Below are 18,406 nucleotides of genomic sequence, written 5' to 3'. Positions count from 1 at the left end.
CATTCCACGGTCACCCTCTCAATTTTGCCTCTTGATTTTTTCTTAGTCTCCGTCCCCGAACGCAGGGATGGAACCAGGATTTGCTATAAGAGAAGGCCGGCCACAGCATGAACAATGAAATCTTAAAATTCCAACGTTCAAGAATATAAAATATCTAAATGACAAAATAATACCCATTACAAAACATAATATCTACGTGATCTTAAAAAATCAAAAATAACTAAAAGGTGAAAAAAATACGTCAAGCATGTACAAAAATGGAAATTAGCGATGTCTTAGATCCGAAAATCATCTATTATTGAGTTACAACTAATTGTTGAGGTAATTTCCTTCTCAATAAATATGACCAAAGCATTTGTGAGAAATTCATCCTCCGTCCGAAGTATGTGTTTTGAGTCAGACAATATTTATAGTCGAAAATGTCCTTTCTATCCACTATTTTATTGAGTGGGAGGCCACCATGTATAATTTTGATATTTAAACAAAAAAAAAAACTTAGATAATTGTGAAACTTTGAAACCACGCGGGGGCCGTTGCCCCTGCCCCCATAAGCCGAAAGGTGGATCTGTCTTTGCCTGAGCGTCTAAATAAACTTTCCTGTCCAAATGATGAGCGTCCAGATGACCCTCGTTACCGTCTTAATGCTGACCCCCTTTTATCTAAAAACCACTTCTCACATTCAAGAAGAAGCGGTTTTTAGTTGAGGTTATCTCATTCAAATATGAAAAAGATTGGGAATGTTATAAACAAATACTCCTACTCTATTTCAAAGTCCTCTTCTTCAATTTTTGGTTTTTTGAAGTTTTCGATCCTGGAATGGAGAGTACGCACGGGGAACACCTTGAGGGGAGAGACTGATTCTAGCTTGAGTAGGCAACCGAAAACCACTTTCCAAATTCTTCTTGATATAAAATACAGTACATAGCTTTATACTCACTTCACAAGCAGATGCGTTACTTCTTTTCCAAACAAATTAACAACTTACTAAGGTATCAAAAAATAATAATTTACATCACTCAGGCTCGCAAGCGAAGTTTGTGAGAAATAGCTGTGGAAGAAGTTCCAGGTGAGGATATGGTAATGCGGCCTAAGATTGCAGTCGGTAGGATCCGTTCCGGAAGAACTGGGGAAGGTGTTGCGCAGCCACGTACGTGCGGGCAAAACACCGACACCCTGGTCTCTTTCCAACGATTGGAAACGTTTGTTGAGCTTGTCGAGTAGAACAAGTGCACCAAAAATTAGCTCCATCGATCGGATATCATGAAGTGTCTCATCCGAATATGATTATCTTGAAACGAATAGATCCAAAACATTAGATAAAATCCACTATTTTTTGGGAACACTTAATAATTTCAAGATAATAATGTTCGGATGAGACACTTAATGATATCCGATTAAGCTGATTTTTGGGTACAATTGTTCTACTCGACGAATTCTACGAAGTGAATGTTTCCGATCGTCGGAGCGAGACCGGGGTGGCGATGTTTTGCCGTGCACAACATGCTGCATAGCAACTTCCCCAGTCCGTTCCGGAATACCCCAAAAAACTTACTACCATATGACAAACCAAAAAAACGGGGTATAAAAACATACTCCGGGGATGCTTGGTAAAAGAAAGTTAGTGTGTGTTTTCTTGGTAAAAGAGAGTGCATGAAAATTAAGAGTTTACATTCTAGGGATGCTGCCAAGCACCCCGTGCTTGGCAGTGGTGTCGAGCGGTCCATCCGACCGTTCATCTCGCCAATGGATGACTCAGATCTTAATCCGAACAATAGACACTTGAGATTTTTATGCACTCGGATTAAATCCAAGCCGTCCGTGCCAAATCGACACCGCTGCCAAGCACGGGGTGCTTGGCAGCATCTTCCAATCCGGGTACTTAGCCCCTTATGGATCGTTAGCTAATAAAGTACTAATACGTGATGGAATTGAGACATAAAATTGAGAATCCTCTCCAGTAAGAGTGAAATCATTTGCCAAGGTATCGGCACATTTATTTCCCTCTCAACATATATATCTGATATTCTTCTCATCAAGTTCGTCCATGAGGACTAAAAGGGTGATTTGCAATATTAAGATCCAGAAGCAGATAAATGGCAGTTTGATCGAGCCTCAGATTCCATCTTCCAGCTTTGTGATATTGCAATTCATGACAGCCATAGATAATAAGAGAGCCCTCAAGGATGGCCCATAATTCGGCTGCTAGATTGGAATTTTACTCAAAATTTTCCAATGGAAACCTGTAACACCCTCCGGTGCTAGCATGGCGGGCCTGTGTCATTCTTGAAAAGCTCCATCCGTGTTTAATTTCATGAAGCCCAGACTTCGAGGTTCGATGCTGTCAAGCACCCCCTGTCAAGCGGGGTGTCGAACGACATCCAGTCATTCATCTCAGCACGAACGGCTGAATTGGCCACTCGGCACCCGCTTAATTGGCAAGGGGGTGCTTGGCAGCATCCGCCATCCCGGACTTGGAGGGTGCATCTTTTGGGTTTGCGAATTGCGAGTGAACACAAAGGAGAGGGATTCCCATTCCACTGATTTAGCAACTTGGACAGATACTTGGTAGATATTTAAGTCTCCAGCCTAATGATTTAAATTGCATTCAACACCGCCTCCTTGGGCGTGCAAACACTTGTTGGAAAAGGGTACGCAAGAAAATGAGGAAATTTCAAATTGTTTGTCTCATCAATTTTGGTGCTCACTCAACTCCAAGCTAAAGAACCTTTTTTCCTTTTGCAAGTGGTGTTATGAGAATATATCATAAATTCATTATGGCTATGTTGAATCCAAAAACAATGGTGTCTCGAGATACCAATAATATTCAAGTACTATTTGAGATCCCATTCCTTGGATCCGCTATTCATATACTCTTCCTGCTAATAAATATTCTGGGTATCTTGACCAATTTACGTGCACATCTACATTATCTACTATAGGCCGGGGCCACAAAAGGCTAGGGCCCAATTCAATCTAGATAAAACTCAAATTGCCTGGCCATGTAAGAGTTGATGGGACGTACGTAAAAGGTTTCGAAGATGAAAAAATGGGACCGTTTATGTATTTTCACAAGCCGAATGATAAAAATGTAAGTCGACTTCAAACAAACAAAATTACTGGTATGTAACAGGAAAAATCAGAAACAATTGTTTTTGGAAAAGGCAATAATCCATAAGAACCAAAGCGAACTCAATACAAGTAGTTTCTTACGCCAAACAAAACTCCGCTGATTCTGATCACCCCAATTCAAAATATCCTCAAGAAATCAATAAGGTTTTCATAAACAATCACTTAAGTATCATTTTTCCTGCATTTCAAGCGGTAAAAATACTAATTATTCTTTTATAATTGATTTAATTGCATAGACCGATACCTGATGAATAATATGACAACCTTTCGGAAGCCGGCCCTCTGTTTATCAAAATTTCGGGGGCTCAAGGTGAACACCTTTCTCGCCTTTGCTGAGGGCCGCTACTTATTTATATACAGTTGCATTTTTAGTCGGAAAGATCCCATAAAAAACTAAATTCCCTGTATCATTTTAAGTACATGGAAGAAACATTTATGAAGAACAAACAATACACATAAAGTATATTCTTTCTTTTGAACATTCGTACGTCCTCACGATGAGGAATGGAGAAAATGCTTCCAAATGGAAAAATACCACATTTTCATCATGCCCTCGTTGAATAAAATAAATTGTGATATCCCGTAGATACCAATATTCCATGAAAATGCTGCACCAAGGTTGTCAAATTAAGAGACAAAGACTCAAAGTGGGAAAAATACATGTACTAATTCCTAGTGTAGGGCCACCAATTAAAAAAAATGCTAAAAACGGCCCACGGAGCTGTTGTTAATGTTAAAAATGTGTATTAAAATGTGCAAAAAGTGTACGAAAATATGTGAAAGTGAATTGAAAATTAAAAAAAAAAATTGTATTAGAGTGTTTATTTTTTTGTCATCTTATTAGCTTATCAACAACCGACTAACCGAGTGAGCTGTCAACAGAATGATCCATTAGAGAACACACAACAGCAGACTTTGGGTTGGTGCTGTGCAGTAAGGTGCACAACATCTTGATGCACACCTTCGAGCCGTCAAATCGTGCATCCAATGGTTCGGATATCATCTCGGACCACGATCAAGAGCCGTTCATTACCGAGATGAAATCTGAGCCGTTAGAAGCATGACTCAACGACTCGAAAGTGCACAGCACGACTGCACAGCACCATTCCACAATTCACACAACAGCAGCCCTTTAGGTATTCACTTGCCACATATGGCCCATCGCCATTAGTTTTTGGCACAAGCCATTCACTTTACAAAACTTCTTTTGCATTAATCAATGTTTCACTTTCACTATTCCTCACAGCATCAAAATCATTTCCATGACCCACAAAAGGAGAATCAAAAAACACAAACATATTGTGTTAGAATTCCTATAAAAAGGAAAAAGCCATTCACCGGCCACTACTTGTTGGATAACTTGGATTCATTCATTTTTGTTTTGTGCTTGATTTTTTAGATAAGCTTGATTTGAACAAAATGGAAGTCCACTCGTTAGACATGTTTAGAATAGTTAGAGAGGGAAAGTTTTGGAGTAATTATTAAGCAGTCTTAGAGCACAACCACGTGGGGTACTCGGGATCGTTCTAACACTATACATTTATGTGGGGTCCATACATTTAGTCGTGGGTCTCACGAAAATGTGTGTTACTGGAGTGTCCTAGAGCATCATGTGGTTGTGGCCCGGGAGTATTGAATAATTAGACAAGGTGTTGTTATATCACTCTTATGCCATTTGAGTATTGAAAGAGAATTCCTTTATTAAAATCTTTAAAAACAGGAGTTCACATAAATCTTCCAAAGTAAAATTTTGGAGACGGAAATACCCATCACTCTAATATTGTTATGGTAATATTTGAATTCCACACTCTTTTTTTTTTTTTTTAATCTTATGTAAAGTTACAATATTGCCGTTTCATATTGAAGGACAATTATGTAGAATCAAAAGATGTTTGTGGTTTTGAAGAAAAAGGGAGTGCGAAAATCACTAGCTATCTTATATAGTGAAAACATTTTTCGAGAATCTATAAACATATTTTTGTGTTCTTCTTAAAAGGGAATCTTTTTCAACAAAGTACCAAAACCAAGTTCCAAAAATTGTTCGCAACCAAGTTTTCTGTATTTTCTAAACACGAGAGAAATCAGATAACAAAAGCGATAACGAACATTCCGTCGTATAAATTATATTCTCGAGGTCCCAACACAGTCTAAATCTGTTACCTATGTGTGACACTTCATTAGCCCATTTTGGTGACAAATATACGATTCAACATCGCATCACCTCACCCTACCGGTCATGATTCTCAGAAAGAGTTCGAGCTGAAAAAATAGAGGATTTATTTCCGAAAAAGTGAGGTTCATTTTGATGATAAAAGCAACCCATAAAAAAAAACATTATTCCATGGGACACTTAGCGTACTTTTTTAAAAAAAAATATTTGTCAATGAATTAACATAACCCACTTGTTATTAATTCCATAACCCACCTTAGCCCATAGTTCGGTGACAAATACACAAAACCCTCATAAAGTCTTAAGTTCGAAACCTCTCAGGTCCTACCAACTCTCCTGGGGTCAAACCTTTCCGAGCAGTTGTTCCTGCTTCAAATGGAACCCCACTAGTAGATAGTAGTTTTACGGTCCCCTTGGATTGGTCGAGGTGCACGTAAGCTGGTCCAGACACCTGGTCATAAGAGTAAAACCACTTGTTGACACTTTGTATATGCAAGCCTAAATGATCACAATTTTGGGGACCCAAACAAAATGGCTTCAATGATAGTGGAAGCCACACTTGATTTTAGTGGAGGGATTAGGAAATTTGTAAACCATAATTTCATTAACCCATAACAGAGAGTTTCCTTAATGGATATTGGGACCAGAACCGCCGTCAGCTCATAATTAGATTAATAATTAAATAACCTCACGTTAATCAATTGTTTTAAAGCCTGATGATAATCATGAAGGTTTTAGGAGTGTGCCCAAAATTACCCGGCGTGCTCTGTAAATAAATATGTATTAATTACATCTAAAGACCAGTCAAATGGAACTCCGCGCTTGTAAAGCTGACATCTAGGGTTTATTTCCCTTGGTTCGAAACCAGGCATCATTCGACTTGGCAGTCGCGGCCGGAGTACGTAACACCATCAATTGTTTTATGGTCTCAAACTACCCCTCTACTTTAATTCATTATATGAGATAAAGTGAGATTAGAGATTTCACATATTGTTATGTTCCCGAGAGATGATAGTATATTTACGAGAAGATGGCGGTAGACGACAGATTGTACTAGGGCTAGCAATTTTTCATGTTTAAAAGAAGAACATTGAAAAGGATCAACGAAAACCAAAGTTGGTATGGTAGCTTCTAAGACCTAAATAGCATCTAAATGAAGGAAAACAAACATCCTAAATTGGGACAACTGCTATTGTTTGCAATGAGACAAAACCATAAATTTAGGCCAAAGGACTTCACAAATGCTGAACAACCATTACCTACATTCTTGCAATTTATAAAGGAGCCAATACTTGACAAAAGCTGAGTAAACATATAATTCCCAATGACCAACAATTTGGGAGAAGTAGATGTGATACTTGACAAAAGCCAAGTAAACCTAATGGGGGATCCTATTGTCTATGCTCGGCAATGGACGAATCATATTTCATCTCGGCCGAATAGATCTCAATCGTCCAACCGTGTATTGTCGAGATGAAATATGAGCCGTCATTGTCAAGCATGGACGGCTCGGATGGGGAGAGCACCCATATTTTTCTCTAAGGGACAACAGGGACCCTAGATTTTCTCGGTGGTATACACCTTGGTCACATAATCCTTTAGAATGGCATGTGCTCTCGCTTTCACTCCTCACACGGCTTGCGTTCTCAGTCCTCACTTTTGCAATATTTATTCGTTTAGAATGTGTTTTAAAAATGTTTTCGCATTCATGCACACAAATTATGTGACTCAGGTAGGTATACGCCGCGAGTTTGTGTATGCGTGTGTTTGGTGACTGCAGCATCCCAAATTCCCAATCTCCATGGACAATTGACAATTCCTTCCCCAACATTTCTGTCAAAACAGAACACAAACCAAGAAAAGAAGAAAGGGAAAAGGAAAGGGACAGGAAATCAAATTGGACTATTACTAGTACACACATTCTCTTTATCTTTTTTCCCTGCCAGTGCCATTCTTTATTTGAAGCTGCTTTAACTTTGAACAGAGAAGACCGGATGGATTGGCAAGAAAATCCAATCTTGCATCTAAAGAAGCAGCTATTTTGAGATCCTCCAAACCCTAAACTTTGCTGACCAACGGGTAGTTGTGTAATCAACTGACCGTATCAATATGTCTTATGACTAAATTACACATTTAGCCCTCGTAATTTTACCAAAGATTTTATTTTGATTCCCTAGTTTCGATTTCGTATGTTTTGAAACTTAAACTTTCATTTCCGTTCGATTTTCTATATTCCATCATCAAATGGCAAAATGGCATACTTGAAAAGGGAGAGACCGGAAGTGAAATGTGGAGGAAAACATAGCGACCATTTTTGTAAGCAGTCTAACTTGGAAAATCAATCATGTCCGTGATAATCATTTCCTTTCTTTGGCTAGAATTCTAATGGAAAGTATCAAATATGTTCAAAATTGGTCTTCTGAGTTTGGTATAAATTTATTTTTATTAAGATGGTATTATTGATTCTTTCGATGGGTTTTGTTTTGCTTTCCATCAAAATCTTTCGAATTTATCATTTGTCTTGAAGAGAAAAATCAGAAAAGTATAAGGAGCTAAGTGAAAAAAAAATCCATAAGACAATTTTTAAACTTTTTTTTTTCTCTCAAGTGTTTTTCTGATGGTTTTTTTGTCATGATATATTACTTTTTAGATTCAGCTCTTCAAGACAAACATTTAATCTAAAAATATGTAGCATAAGTTATCTATGAAAGATGAACAACAATACAATGTTAATAAGCTAAACAAACATCAACTACGAGTCGGGAGACAAAACTCCCACAGGCCTCAACCACGTCCTCTTTGAGCGAGTCACAAATGCAAAACGCAACCTGTAGTGGACATCGACATATACTTGCAAAATTGGAACCCATAACGAGTTCCAGGAGTGTATATGAGATATGGATGTTATGAAAGAGAAAGGATTAGTTAAAATTCTAGAGACCAATATGAAGTATTACTAAAACTGCCAGACTAATACTGTAATTTACCCCATCATGTTGGGCCGACCACAGTTTTGGGGAAGGAAAAGGGCCTCAAAGAAATACACACACACAGGGGGAGAGAGAGAGAACACTGCACTTTATTCCGTTCAAAATTCGATGCTTTACTGTTACTCACAACGAGGCTGCGTTTCAAGAAATAAAAACACTCTCTCTCTCTCCCACTCTCTCTCTCTATACTTATGTCTCTCTGTCTCTCTCTCTCTATCTGTTTGCTGCATTGTCTTTATTGCTCTTCTTTCATAGACACATATATATCAGCTGGTAGAGAAAGATCACTGTCTGGAGTGTAAAACTCACAAGCCTTCCACTTTCATTAAAGCAGCTGAATACCCATTTGTAATTTGGTCCTTTTCCACAAGTATTGAGCTCACTTTCATCAACTGGGAGTCAGAAATTCGGAAATAACTCCTCTTTTATGGGGTAAAACTTGTTGTTTTGCCAATTCTAAGCAAAAACCCAGAATCAAGGAAAGCTGCATGAAGGATGTGTGAAACAATGACAGATGGGAATACAAAGAAAAGCAAGGTTTTTTCTTTAATCTAGTGCCCCTCAGTTTCCTTTCATTTTAACATAAACCAATTTAATTTCTTTCTCAAATATGTGTGCTTGTATTGCTGAATGTTTTGTGTTTATTTTGTTTGGCAAAGCTCTCTTGGTCAAAAACCCTTGTTAGAAAATGGTTCAATATCAAGAGCAAAAATGAGGAATTTCAGGCAGATGAAGTTGTTTACGGGGGTGAGTACATTTTGGTACATCTAGGTTTCATCACCTCTTTGATGTACATTTATGTGATCCCATTATTTTTTTTTATTCCAGCCAATTTAAGATTCTGAGAATCTTGGTCTTTTTAGACTGTTCCTCCACCATTGAAGCAGGAAATTTGATTTCTTACCCTTAGTTTGGCTGCTGAGAAAATTGAAGAAAAAGAAGAAAATTTCCTTTCATTCAGTTCAACTGAATCAAATAACAATCTTTATTTACCATTTCTTAACAGCCAAAACAAATTAGTGAATTTAACTTATTTTTTATTATTCTTGAATTATATTAGTCTCATACTTGGTCTGCTCCCCTTTCACTTAGTTGCAAATTGTTCTTCTTTCAATTTAACAAGCATGTCAAATTTTAGTTGCTATGTTATGTAGTAAGTGTGAATTGGGGCTAAGTAGTGAGTTTTCCTTTAGGTGGTGATGTGAAATGGAGAAAAAGCTTCTCAGAGAGGGAACCATCCGCAATTAAGAAGATCAGAACAGGTTTAGTATGCCAATCTCTCTCTCTCTCTCTCTCTCTCTCTCTCTCTCTCTCTCTCTCTCTCTCTCTCTCTCTCTCTCTCTCTGTGCAAAGCTGCAAAATTTGAGAATTTTGTTGTTTCAGGAAAAATAATTTTCATTTACCCACTAATGTATAATGCTTTTATTCCTAATTCGTTCTCTCACTTGTATATACAGAAAAATTAAGCAAGAAATCAGAGCGTGTCCGCCGGGGGAGAGCTTATCTTGATCATCCTCAAGTTATAAATGTGCAGAACAAAAGGTTGGTTTCTTCATTTTTGAAAATCTTCTGCTTTATACGGTATGCCTCTTTTCATAAACAGCAAGTGATTGATTTAAATCTTCGAGCAGCATTTTCGTGGGTACGTGGAACGTGGGTGGGAAATCACCTTCAAGCAACTTGAATCTAGATGATTATCTTCATTCATCACCTCCTGCAGACATATATGTTCTTGGGTAATGACTTAAACTAGTTTTGGTCTATTTCTTGTTCACTAGAGGCTAATAGTAATTCATTGCTAATGGAAACATGTTTTTTCTTTCTAATGCTTTAGATTTCAAGAAATTGTCCCTTTGAACGCGGGGAATATCCTGGGTGCTGAAGACAACGGCCCTTCCAAAAAATGGCTGGCCCTAATCCGAAAAACACTAAACAGTATGCCCGGAACCAGTGGAGGTAGTGGGGCATACACACCTTCTCCTATCCCAGACCCAGTCGTCGAATATGATGCAGATTTTGAGGGATCAATTAGGCGAAAATCGTCTTTTTTCCATCGTCGATCATTCCAAACACCATCCAGTTGGAGAAAAGAAAATGATCCATCAATCTCACACCCTCACCTTGACCGCCGATACAGTGTCTGTGATAGGGTAATCTTTGGTCATAGACCAAGTGACAGTCATAGACCAAGTGACTATGGCCCTAGTTCCAGATGGGGTCATAGGCCAAGTGACGCTTCTGGGAGTCGTAGACCAAGCGATGCTTCATGTGGCCACAGACAAAGCGACTTTTCCGGTGGTTATAGGCCAAGTGACTGTTCCGGTGGTTATAGGCCAAGTGATTATTCTGGGGGCCATAGGCCAAGTGATTATTCCGGGGGTTATAGGCCAAGTGACTATTCCGCAGGCCATAGGCGAAGTGACTCTTCCGGGGGCCATAGGCGAAGTGACTATTCTGGGGGTTACAGGCCAAGCGACTATTCAAGATGGGGTTCATCGGACGATGATTATGGGCCTATAGATTCACCTAGTACCGTGTTGTTCTCAACAACGGAGGATGGTTACAGAGTGCCGGGGCATTCTAGGTACTGTTTGGTCGCGAGTAAGCAAATGGTTGGTGTTTTTCTGACTGTGTGGGTTAAAAGTGATCTAAGGGAACATGTTCGCAACATGAAAGTATCTTGTGTTGGCAGAGGATTGATGGGTTACCTTGGAAATAAGGTATGCTTTCGGGTAAATCGTTTTCGTATTATAGTTTTTGGATGCACAAACTAGGAAAAATAACATCATTCTTGGTTTTTTGCAGGGGTCTATATCAATTAGCATGTTGTTGCACCAAACAAGCTTTTGCTTTGTATGTAGTCATTTGACTTCGGGACAGAAGGAGGGGGATGAGCTACGAAGGAACTCTGATGTTTTGGAGATTCTGAGAAAGACAAGGTTTCCAAGAGTCAATGGTGTCGGCGAAGAGAAGTCCCCAGAAACAATCCTTGAGCATGAGTAATATTCTTGACTTTGTCATTAATTGTTGTGGAAGAACATAAAATATAAAGCAAAACGAAATTTTTTTAGCCTGTGTTGGAAAAAGGTTATTTCACCGATTCTGTCACACAAACCCCCACTGTTTTCGTCATTGTTATTTTCCACCCCAATTCTTTCGCCTTTTTTCCTGATGATTTGTACCTTGGTTTGATCTAGCCGTATAATTTGGCTTGGGGATCTGAACTATCGGATAGCACTGCCTTATCGGTCTGCTAAGGCGCTTGTTGAGATGCAAAACTGGAGGGCATTGTTAGAGAAGGACCAGGCATGACCCTTGTTAACATAACTGCTGGTCTTTTCTTTATTTTTTAGCTTCACTTCTGGTACTTATTCAGATAAAATTTCAACTGAATGAACATGCTTTTTTGTCAGCAGCTGAGGATAGAGCAGAGACGTGGGCGTGTATTCGGTGGTTGGAAGGAAGGGCAGATTTATTTCCCACCAACATATAAGTATTCAAACAATTCAGATAGATACGCAGGGGATGATATGCACCCGAAGGAAAAACGACGAACACCTGCATGGTAGGAAATTGTTTTTTGTTTTCAAAAGATTTTTGGAAACTGGAAACGAAAAGAAAATGTTTGACAACTTCTTTTCCAATGTTCCTTTCCAAAGAATGGTAATCCAAAACACTTGGAAGTGAAAAGATGTTTTCAATTGTTTTTCAATACAAGTTTTCATTCTCTCCTCCCTCCCTTACAACCGATCACCCTCCTCCAAACTGAAAAATTATGTATCAACAAGCACGTTTGTTGTTTTTGTTTTGCACTAAAATAAATAGAAACATGTACTAATAAGGCATAGTTTCATGTTCTTTCAAGTCGATATATTAATCTGGGCAATTTCAATATGTTCAGGTGTGACAGAGTTTTGTGGCACGGAGGCGGCCTTCGTCAATTATCCTATGTCCGCGGGGAATCTAGATTCTCAGATCATAGACCGGTTTATAGCATGTTTTGGGCCGAGGTTGAGTCATACCAAGGCCGCTTAAGGAAAAGCATGAGTTATTCTAGTTCCAGGATTCAGGTGGAGGAGCTGTTACCATACTCACAGGGATACACCGAACTATGCTTTTTCTGAGGGATGGGGAGAGCGGATAATTGTCACGTTTGAGTATGTTCTCTCTCTCTCTCTCTCTGCAAACTTGCACTTCTCAACATGTTTTCATGTTTTGTGTTATATTTTTATGTTCCCCTTTCTGACTATTTCCTTTGATTCTGCCTTTGAAGGACTGTACATCAACCCCTGGGGATATTTCGTTAGCTTCTAACTTTTTCGTTTACAGAATAGGTAAGTTTTTTTTTATAAGGACATATATGGAATTCTCTGAATTTCAAGCATTATTGAATTACCCATAACGGAATGGTTCATTTAGCCATGCTAAAAAATTATCTGATGACTTTCTATGCATTCAGAAAATGCATTGAGTCCTAAATTTGCGCGTTAATCCCCCATTTGGGCATTATTTCTGTTTTTTTTAACCCCTCATTCGCATTTCTGGATGCTTGGGGCTCTCGCTCCATGGATTTTGAATGAGGGGATACACACAAACACACATGCTTTTCTTCTCGAATTTCTTAAGTTACCTCATCAAACAACTCAGAATGGTTGTCCATTCCGCTTCAAAGCATGCGTGGTACACGTAATGTACAGCCATTTTAAGCTTTATCGACCAATGTTTAATGTACTCGCGAAGCATACATGCTTGATTATATATATGCAGCTCCTCAGGAGTAGCCGAAACGTACTCCTTTCGTTGTTAAGCACAGGACTCGTCGCGAGTCTTTTTGAAAACCATCTATCCAACAGAATATATGCTTGGCATACTTTGTGAATGTTTGCTAGATTTCATTTCCTTTCCCTTCTGAAAAATATTTGACCAGATAGATCTCTTGGACGTCCCTATTCTTACTTATGTCTTGGTCCCCCACTTGCAGGCAGGAATTCCTTTCAAGAAATTTCAGCCTTGAAGGATAATGATGGAGACGTTTCTATTGCCCACTAACATAAAGTGAGTACTTTTCTCTTTCCTCTTCTTGGTTTCTCCCGAATCTCACCGTCTTTTAACTGTTTTGCCCCTCTTGCTTTCTCTTATCAGGTGTATATATTCGCAATTTTTTTGGCCGGCTAATTATTCATCAGCATTAAATTGTTTGCAAACACTATACCATTTTGAATTACGACTAGATTGCCCGATCAAGAAATTCCCACATTACGGTGTCTTAAATTCCATACAGGCATTTGCAGTCCGCATAAATTCATGTAAGTCCTTCGTAAGTCGAAGCTTCTTTTCCACATGCCACATAACTTAGTACGTAGTTATTATTAGGCGACCCGATACGTCTCAATTCCACAACATTGATAAAACATCTTGACAGTATTGTCATCTGATGAACTCTGTGTGTTTTGCAGGATGAACTCAACCAATCAAGGGTGTCCACACGGGTAAATCGAGATTTTTGTAGGCATTCTTTTGTTGTTTGATGAGAAAGAGAAAGATATGGTCAAGAGAATAATCTGAGTGTTGCCTTTTTGTTTTGAATGAGGGGAGATGCCAAGAACTGATGTATACCCATGATTCATGTGATAGAAAGAATACAAAATTACAAGCATCTTGTTCTGCTGTTGCTAATGATTTTACTGGAAAAAGAGAGTGTTTCTTGATTAACTCACAACCATCACACTTGTTTGCTTTTTTCTTCATAAACAAAAGCAAATGACAACATCACAGATCTGTCAGGTGTTGTTGGGAGGGAAGACATTATTGAAGCACTTCTTTTGGGAGAGATATTTGTTATTTCCACATTATTCTTTTACTTTTTAGTACAAGTGTGATCACTTTTTCACTATCTATTGAGGGCCACAGAGATGAGTTGTATAAGTAGTACAGGCAACATATGTGCAGGTCCCTGGAGATAGACCGAAAGCAAGTCCCTTTTTTTGTTGTTCAACGGTTAGAGGTATTCGGCCATCTTACGCACACCTCGACCATTTTTCCTCCGTTTCAGTCAAAGGCAGGTCATCCACACCGAGATTAAGGAATTCACATGAGATTTCTTTCTTTTGCTTTTTTGTACAAGTGTGATAAGTTTTTCACTATCTATTGAGGGCCACAGAGATAAGTAGTGCAGGCAACATATGTGCAGGGGATAGGCCAAAGGCAAGTCCCCATTTGCTATTAGTATTTCTTACTTTTGGTAAGGCAGTGTTTGGATTACGGATCTATGAATGAGGGGAAAAAAGATTATACCTGTTAGGAGGGACAAGAAAATAAGAAAACAGAGCTAACTTTGTTTCTTTGAATTGCCAATCACTTTTTCGTTCTTTGCGAAATCCACCAACATACTCATTTTCCTACCGCAAGACAGCCATATATATCTGCAACATTGAGCTCAAAGGTTGTGTGGCTTCACTTATATGCAGTGACATTGCGGGTTCAATTCTTATGCGGAGATTTGATACTCTTTGTTGATGGCTTGTGGTGATTAGGATAATGTAGTGCAGATTCTTCTAAAAGGCATTTGCAAGACCATAAATCACATGTCTGAAACGGCTACACCAAAAGAAGTAAGCTAATTTGATATAAAAGTTCTGAAAAACACTGAATCCATGAGAAGGAAACTGATTGTAAAGTCTGAAAACTAAATCATACAAGCACAAAGAGTTGCAGCCACGGAGAGTCTTGACTGAAATGAAATCGTCTTCTTACGTCCCTCTGATATCCATAAGTATCCACTCTTGAATGTGCTCAAATCTGGAGCAGAATTGTTGTTTAGGGATGGCTGCATTGCTAGCACCGTCGAATTTTTATCTGAAGTTGACTTTAGTGGAAGCTCTTGTGGTGGTGGTGGGGGCAAAAGGAAAGCATTTGGAGCCGAAGGTTGCAGTGGCTCTTGTGGAATATCTGGTGGAAGAAGCACCGGCAGTGCTGGAGTCACTGGTGGCTCCTGCGGAAAGTGTGGTGGAGTCACTGGTGGCTCCTGCGGAATATCTGGTGGAAGAAGCACCGGCAGTGCTGGAGGCACCGGTGGCTGGAGTGCTGGAGTTACCGGTGGCAGCAGTGGAGGTACTGGTGGCCGCAGTACTGGTACTAGAGCTATATATAGACACAAACCATGAACACATATGTTATTTTCAAGAGTAGATTGCAACATGCCTGTACATTATTCAGAAAATGATCCATAGAACTAGTTTTTTCCACATAATTCGTTCATAGAATGATGTGACTGGTATTTTTTGAAATTAGGAACGCCATATTGCACAAAAGTTCAGGTTATGTTTTCCAAACCAAAACACTTCAATAACGGGTAGCGCTATACAGACATAAAATCTGTCCAGTATTCTGAACACAGGATGATGCTGCATTGTGGTTTTTTTTCCTTTTCAAATCACGACGCCCCTCGTTGTGGTTTCAGATATCGAAATGTCACTTTCATAACACTCAAGATAAGTCTTACGTATAAAGGTCGGTTTCTAAAACATTTACTTCAAATAAAAAAAAATAAAGTTGGACATAAAAATGTAGGATTACCTTGGCACTGAGTTAATGGAGGCGCGGAAATGAAACAGTTTGATGATAATGGGAACACCAATGGGGTTCTCAAGGGAGGATTATGGGATGCCAGGAGCAAGCAAAGGCAGTGAAAAGCAGCTTGAACTGCTTGATTGAGGACAATGCAGCAAGATTGATCGATGGAGATGGAGATGGAGTTTTTGCCTTGATTGAGACATTGCTCGAGGCCTAAGCCCAGGAGAGAGCAACCTGCCATCTGGGTCTTCACCATTTTAGGAGAGAAAAAGAGAAGAAGACATGTCGAAACCCAAGTGACCTTGGCCGAAAGTTTCCCCCGGAAACCCATAACTGCAGTCAACTCTGTTTCCCCGCGAATAGTACTCCTTATACGCGAAAGTGTGGCTTCGTGTGCTTATTACCTACTTGCATCATTCTCATTGTGCCTTCAACTTACTTCTCTGTAGGACTATAGTAGTTACGCCCGAATTCCCAACACGACTGACGTGTGATGGATGTTTGGTGAAGTGGACCCCGCACATTTCGCGATGTAAAGCATCTACCTCAGTTGTTTTTGAACCTAAATTCAGTCAAAGTAGCAGTTTCTTCTGTATTTTGAGTCAAATTATGTGGCGGTCTTTCAACTTAAAAGGCATGAACAATGGCATTATCTTAACAAACTTCAAAGCTTTAACTTGGTGATTCATGCACAAGAAAAGCATGATAGTGGCATGAAATGGTGCATGGCTTGATTTCATTTTTTACCGTTCGAGTTTTGAAATGGGTATGTTCCAGAATCAAACCGCGGGATCTTGATTTTGTCCCTCCTGATAACATTTGAATCACTAATTGATTCTAGTAAAATCGAATCAACCAACCAGAATTTGAGAAATTATGTTTTTGTTCCGAATACATTACAAAATAATTCAACAATAGCTATCGATTATCTGAACAAGCCCAAACATTATTTCACACCCCGAAAGAATATTTCTCAAATACATCTACATATCCAGATAGCCACATGAAAGAGAGAGCAAATTAGTAGAACTTCAGAACTAGTGCTGCCAGCAGAGCAAGAAGCAAAGATGGTGAAAATTGGTAAGAAGGCCTAGCAGCTGATGGGTTGAGGACTGGCCGAATCCCTGAATTCGTGGTTGGAGCATCTGCCTCCACGGTTGGAGAGTCATCAGCTTCCGGTGCCAAAGCTGGTGATGCTGTGTTCGGAACAACAGGAGCTGCCATCCAAAATAAAACAGTTAACATGGTGAAGCTTGCACAATGTCACACAACGGCCATTTTATTGCGCCAAGATCTTCTGTCTCCAAAATTCTATCCCCCGTTCTCAAATACTCCGTACGCTTTTTCAATTGCACGTTGTGTTAAAATTTTAAAACACACGAATCTCAAGGCGTAATTGATTTGCAGCGATTGCTCGGGACAGATTCTTTTGAGACAGAAGATTGGCTGACCGATAATGTGGTAGAGGGGTATCGGTCCATTGGGCCAAATACCGAGTTATCAAAAGAAATGGTAGAGGAGTATATTACCTGTAGGAGTAAACGCAATAGGACCTGTCAAAGGCAAGAAAATCAAACGTATAAGTTATTCGGAATTGGCACACAAATAGGGATGCTCTAAAAACTAGATTTTGGAATTCAGAATTGGCACACAAATAGAGATTTGAATTGAGATGGTGTACCTGGAGCTGGAATAGGAGAGGCTGCAATAAGAGAAGACGGTGAAATTCGAATGAGTCGTCAAGTAATAAAGCCGAATAAAAGGAACAAGAAGTCATTGTGTTGTCTTGTCTTGTTTTGTTTTCTTTATTTCAAAAAACTAAAACTTTTTGTAAACAAGCATCGTGTTAATACTATTTTCATTGTTGTGAAAAAACAGTTTTGCAAAACAATTTCAACATTCTTGGGACTACTGAAACTCGGGTAGTTTTCCAAAAAATTGCCCTGATGGTTTCTGAAGACAGTTAACAAGTTCACGAGAACAGAAAACAGAAACAATTTCAAACGGGCTGGCTCCTATAAAAACTCACCTTTGCACTGGAGAGGCACACCGGACATTTTGCAAGCTTTTGGCAGCGACAAAGCTAGAGTCCGGTTAATGGGTATTGGGAGGGCGGAGGTAGCTCCGGTTGCCATTTGGCACATACAATCAGTGCCACCGCTCAGGATTGACGCAAGTGAAGTGCAACAGCCTGCTGTTGGTGAAGTCCCGGTGGTGCTGCTGTTGGTGACGAAGTTTATGCAAGGAGTGAAACTAGAAACCATGGACGCGGTACAAGGGATGCTGATTTGAGCATAAACCGGCACCTTCATAACCGCTGAAGCAATTACCAATACCGAAAAAAAGCACAAGAATGGAGTTGTTTTCGCCATGTCAAAGTGTGAATTTAAGGAGTAGGGGAGGTTTTTTCTTTGACTGAGAGGGAAGTATAGAGTCCTAAGGTGGTGTTGTAGTAGGGGAAGTATTGAACAAAGGATTTGAGAATTTGGTGTTTGGAAGAGAAGCGAATGAAGGAATTTTATAGATGCAAATTTTAAAGTGAAGG

At 39.3% G+C, this 18,406-nt stretch overlaps 4 protein-coding genes across 5 annotated transcripts in view; 2 read left to right on the top strand and 2 right to left on the bottom strand.

The window, feature by feature from the left end:
• The first annotated feature begins 1,128 nt into the window (after positions 1 to 1,128).
• LOC131310322 (folate-biopterin transporter 1, chloroplastic) overlaps positions 1,129 to 18,406 on the top strand; it is a 59,333-nt gene continuing 42,055 nt past the window's right edge. The window contains exon 1 of the mRNA XM_058337285.1: positions 1,129 to 1,132. The gene's annotated coding sequence lies outside the window, so the exon portion shown is untranslated. The remainder of the gene's footprint in view (positions 1,133 to 18,406) is intronic.
• On the top strand, positions 8,372 to 13,945 carry LOC131310310 (type IV inositol polyphosphate 5-phosphatase 7-like). 2 transcript variants are annotated; one of them, XM_058337273.1, is made up of 14 exons: positions 8,372 to 8,826; positions 8,949 to 9,036; positions 9,483 to 9,551; positions 9,747 to 9,831; positions 9,921 to 10,025; positions 10,124 to 11,009; positions 11,095 to 11,288; positions 11,487 to 11,595; positions 11,706 to 11,854; positions 12,191 to 12,428; positions 12,612 to 12,623; positions 13,271 to 13,344; positions 13,432 to 13,595; positions 13,746 to 13,945. In XM_058337273.1, the coding sequence occupies exons 1-10, from the start codon at positions 8,785 to 8,787 to the stop codon at positions 12,411 to 12,413; spliced, it is 1,950 nt and encodes a 649-aa protein (XP_058193256.1). In that variant the 5' UTR covers positions 8,372 to 8,784; the 3' UTR covers positions 12,414 to 12,428; positions 12,612 to 12,623; positions 13,271 to 13,344; positions 13,432 to 13,595; positions 13,746 to 13,945. The 2 variants fall into 2 exon arrangements, with proteins under 2 accessions (XP_058193256.1, XP_058193248.1); XM_058337265.1 differs by having other exon boundaries at positions 12,191 to 12,446; positions 12,563 to 12,623.
• On the bottom strand, positions 14,901 to 16,312 carry LOC131310363 (uncharacterized). The gene is made up of 2 exons (XM_058337352.1): positions 15,865 to 16,312; positions 14,901 to 15,429 (listed from the first exon to the last, which is right to left on the bottom strand). The coding sequence occupies exons 1-2, from the start codon at positions 16,190 to 16,192 to the stop codon at positions 14,975 to 14,977; spliced, it is 783 nt and encodes a 260-aa protein (XP_058193335.1). The 5' UTR covers positions 16,193 to 16,312; the 3' UTR covers positions 14,901 to 14,974.
• Positions 16,720 to 18,349, bottom strand: LOC131310396 (non-specific lipid transfer protein GPI-anchored 20-like). Its single transcript, XM_058337389.1, has 4 exons — positions 17,891 to 18,349; positions 17,543 to 17,563; positions 17,391 to 17,414; positions 16,720 to 17,078 (listed from the first exon to the last, which is right to left on the bottom strand). Exons 1-4 carry the CDS (start codon positions 18,231 to 18,233, stop codon positions 16,882 to 16,884), a joined length of 585 nt encoding a protein of 194 aa, XP_058193372.1. The 5' UTR covers positions 18,234 to 18,349; the 3' UTR covers positions 16,720 to 16,881.

Source organism: Rhododendron vialii, chromosome 2a (genome assembly GCF_030253575.1).
Source record: "Rhododendron vialii isolate Sample 1 chromosome 2a, ASM3025357v1".
NCBI classification, from domain to species: Eukaryota; Viridiplantae; Streptophyta; class Magnoliopsida; order Ericales; family Ericaceae; genus Rhododendron; species Rhododendron vialii.
Note: the sequence above shows the minus strand (reverse complement) of the source record. Positions and strands in the feature narration are given on the sequence as shown.

What these genes read in the sequence shown, in the direction of transcription:
- LOC131310310 (XM_058337273.1), top strand. Translation starts at nt 8,785, where the DNA reads ATGTGTGAAACAATGACAGATGGGAATACAAAGAAAAGCAAG. An exon ending in GGAATACAAAGAAAAGCAAG is followed by an intron (nt 8,827 to 8,948) that starts GTTTTTTCTTTA and finishes TGTTTGGCAAAG; the next exon opens with CTCTCTTGGTCAAAAACCCT. An exon ending in AATTAAGAAGATCAGAACAG is followed by an intron (nt 9,552 to 9,746) that starts GTTTAGTATGCC and finishes TTGTATATACAG; the next exon opens with AAAAATTAAGCAAGAAATCA.
- LOC131310396 (XM_058337389.1), bottom strand. Translation starts at nt 18,233, where the DNA reads ATGGCGAAAACAACTCCATTCTTGTGCTTTTTTTCGGTATTGGTAATT. An exon ending in TGTGCCTCTCCAGTGCAAAG is followed by an intron (nt 17,564 to 17,890) that starts GTGAGTTTTTAT and finishes CTCTTATTGCAG; the next exon opens with CCTCTCCTATTCCAGCTCCA. An exon ending in CTCTCCTATTCCAGCTCCAG is followed by an intron (nt 17,415 to 17,542) that starts GTACACCATCTC and finishes TGCCTTTGACAG; the next exon opens with GTCCTATTGCGTTTACTCCT.
- LOC131310363 (XM_058337352.1), bottom strand. Translation starts at nt 16,192, where the DNA reads ATGGGTTTCCGGGGGAAACTTTCGGCCAAGGTCACTTGGGTTTCGACA. An exon ending in TCCATTAACTCAGTGCCAAG is followed by an intron (nt 15,430 to 15,864) that starts GTAATCCTACAT and finishes GTCTATATATAG; the next exon opens with CTCTAGTACCAGTACTGCGG.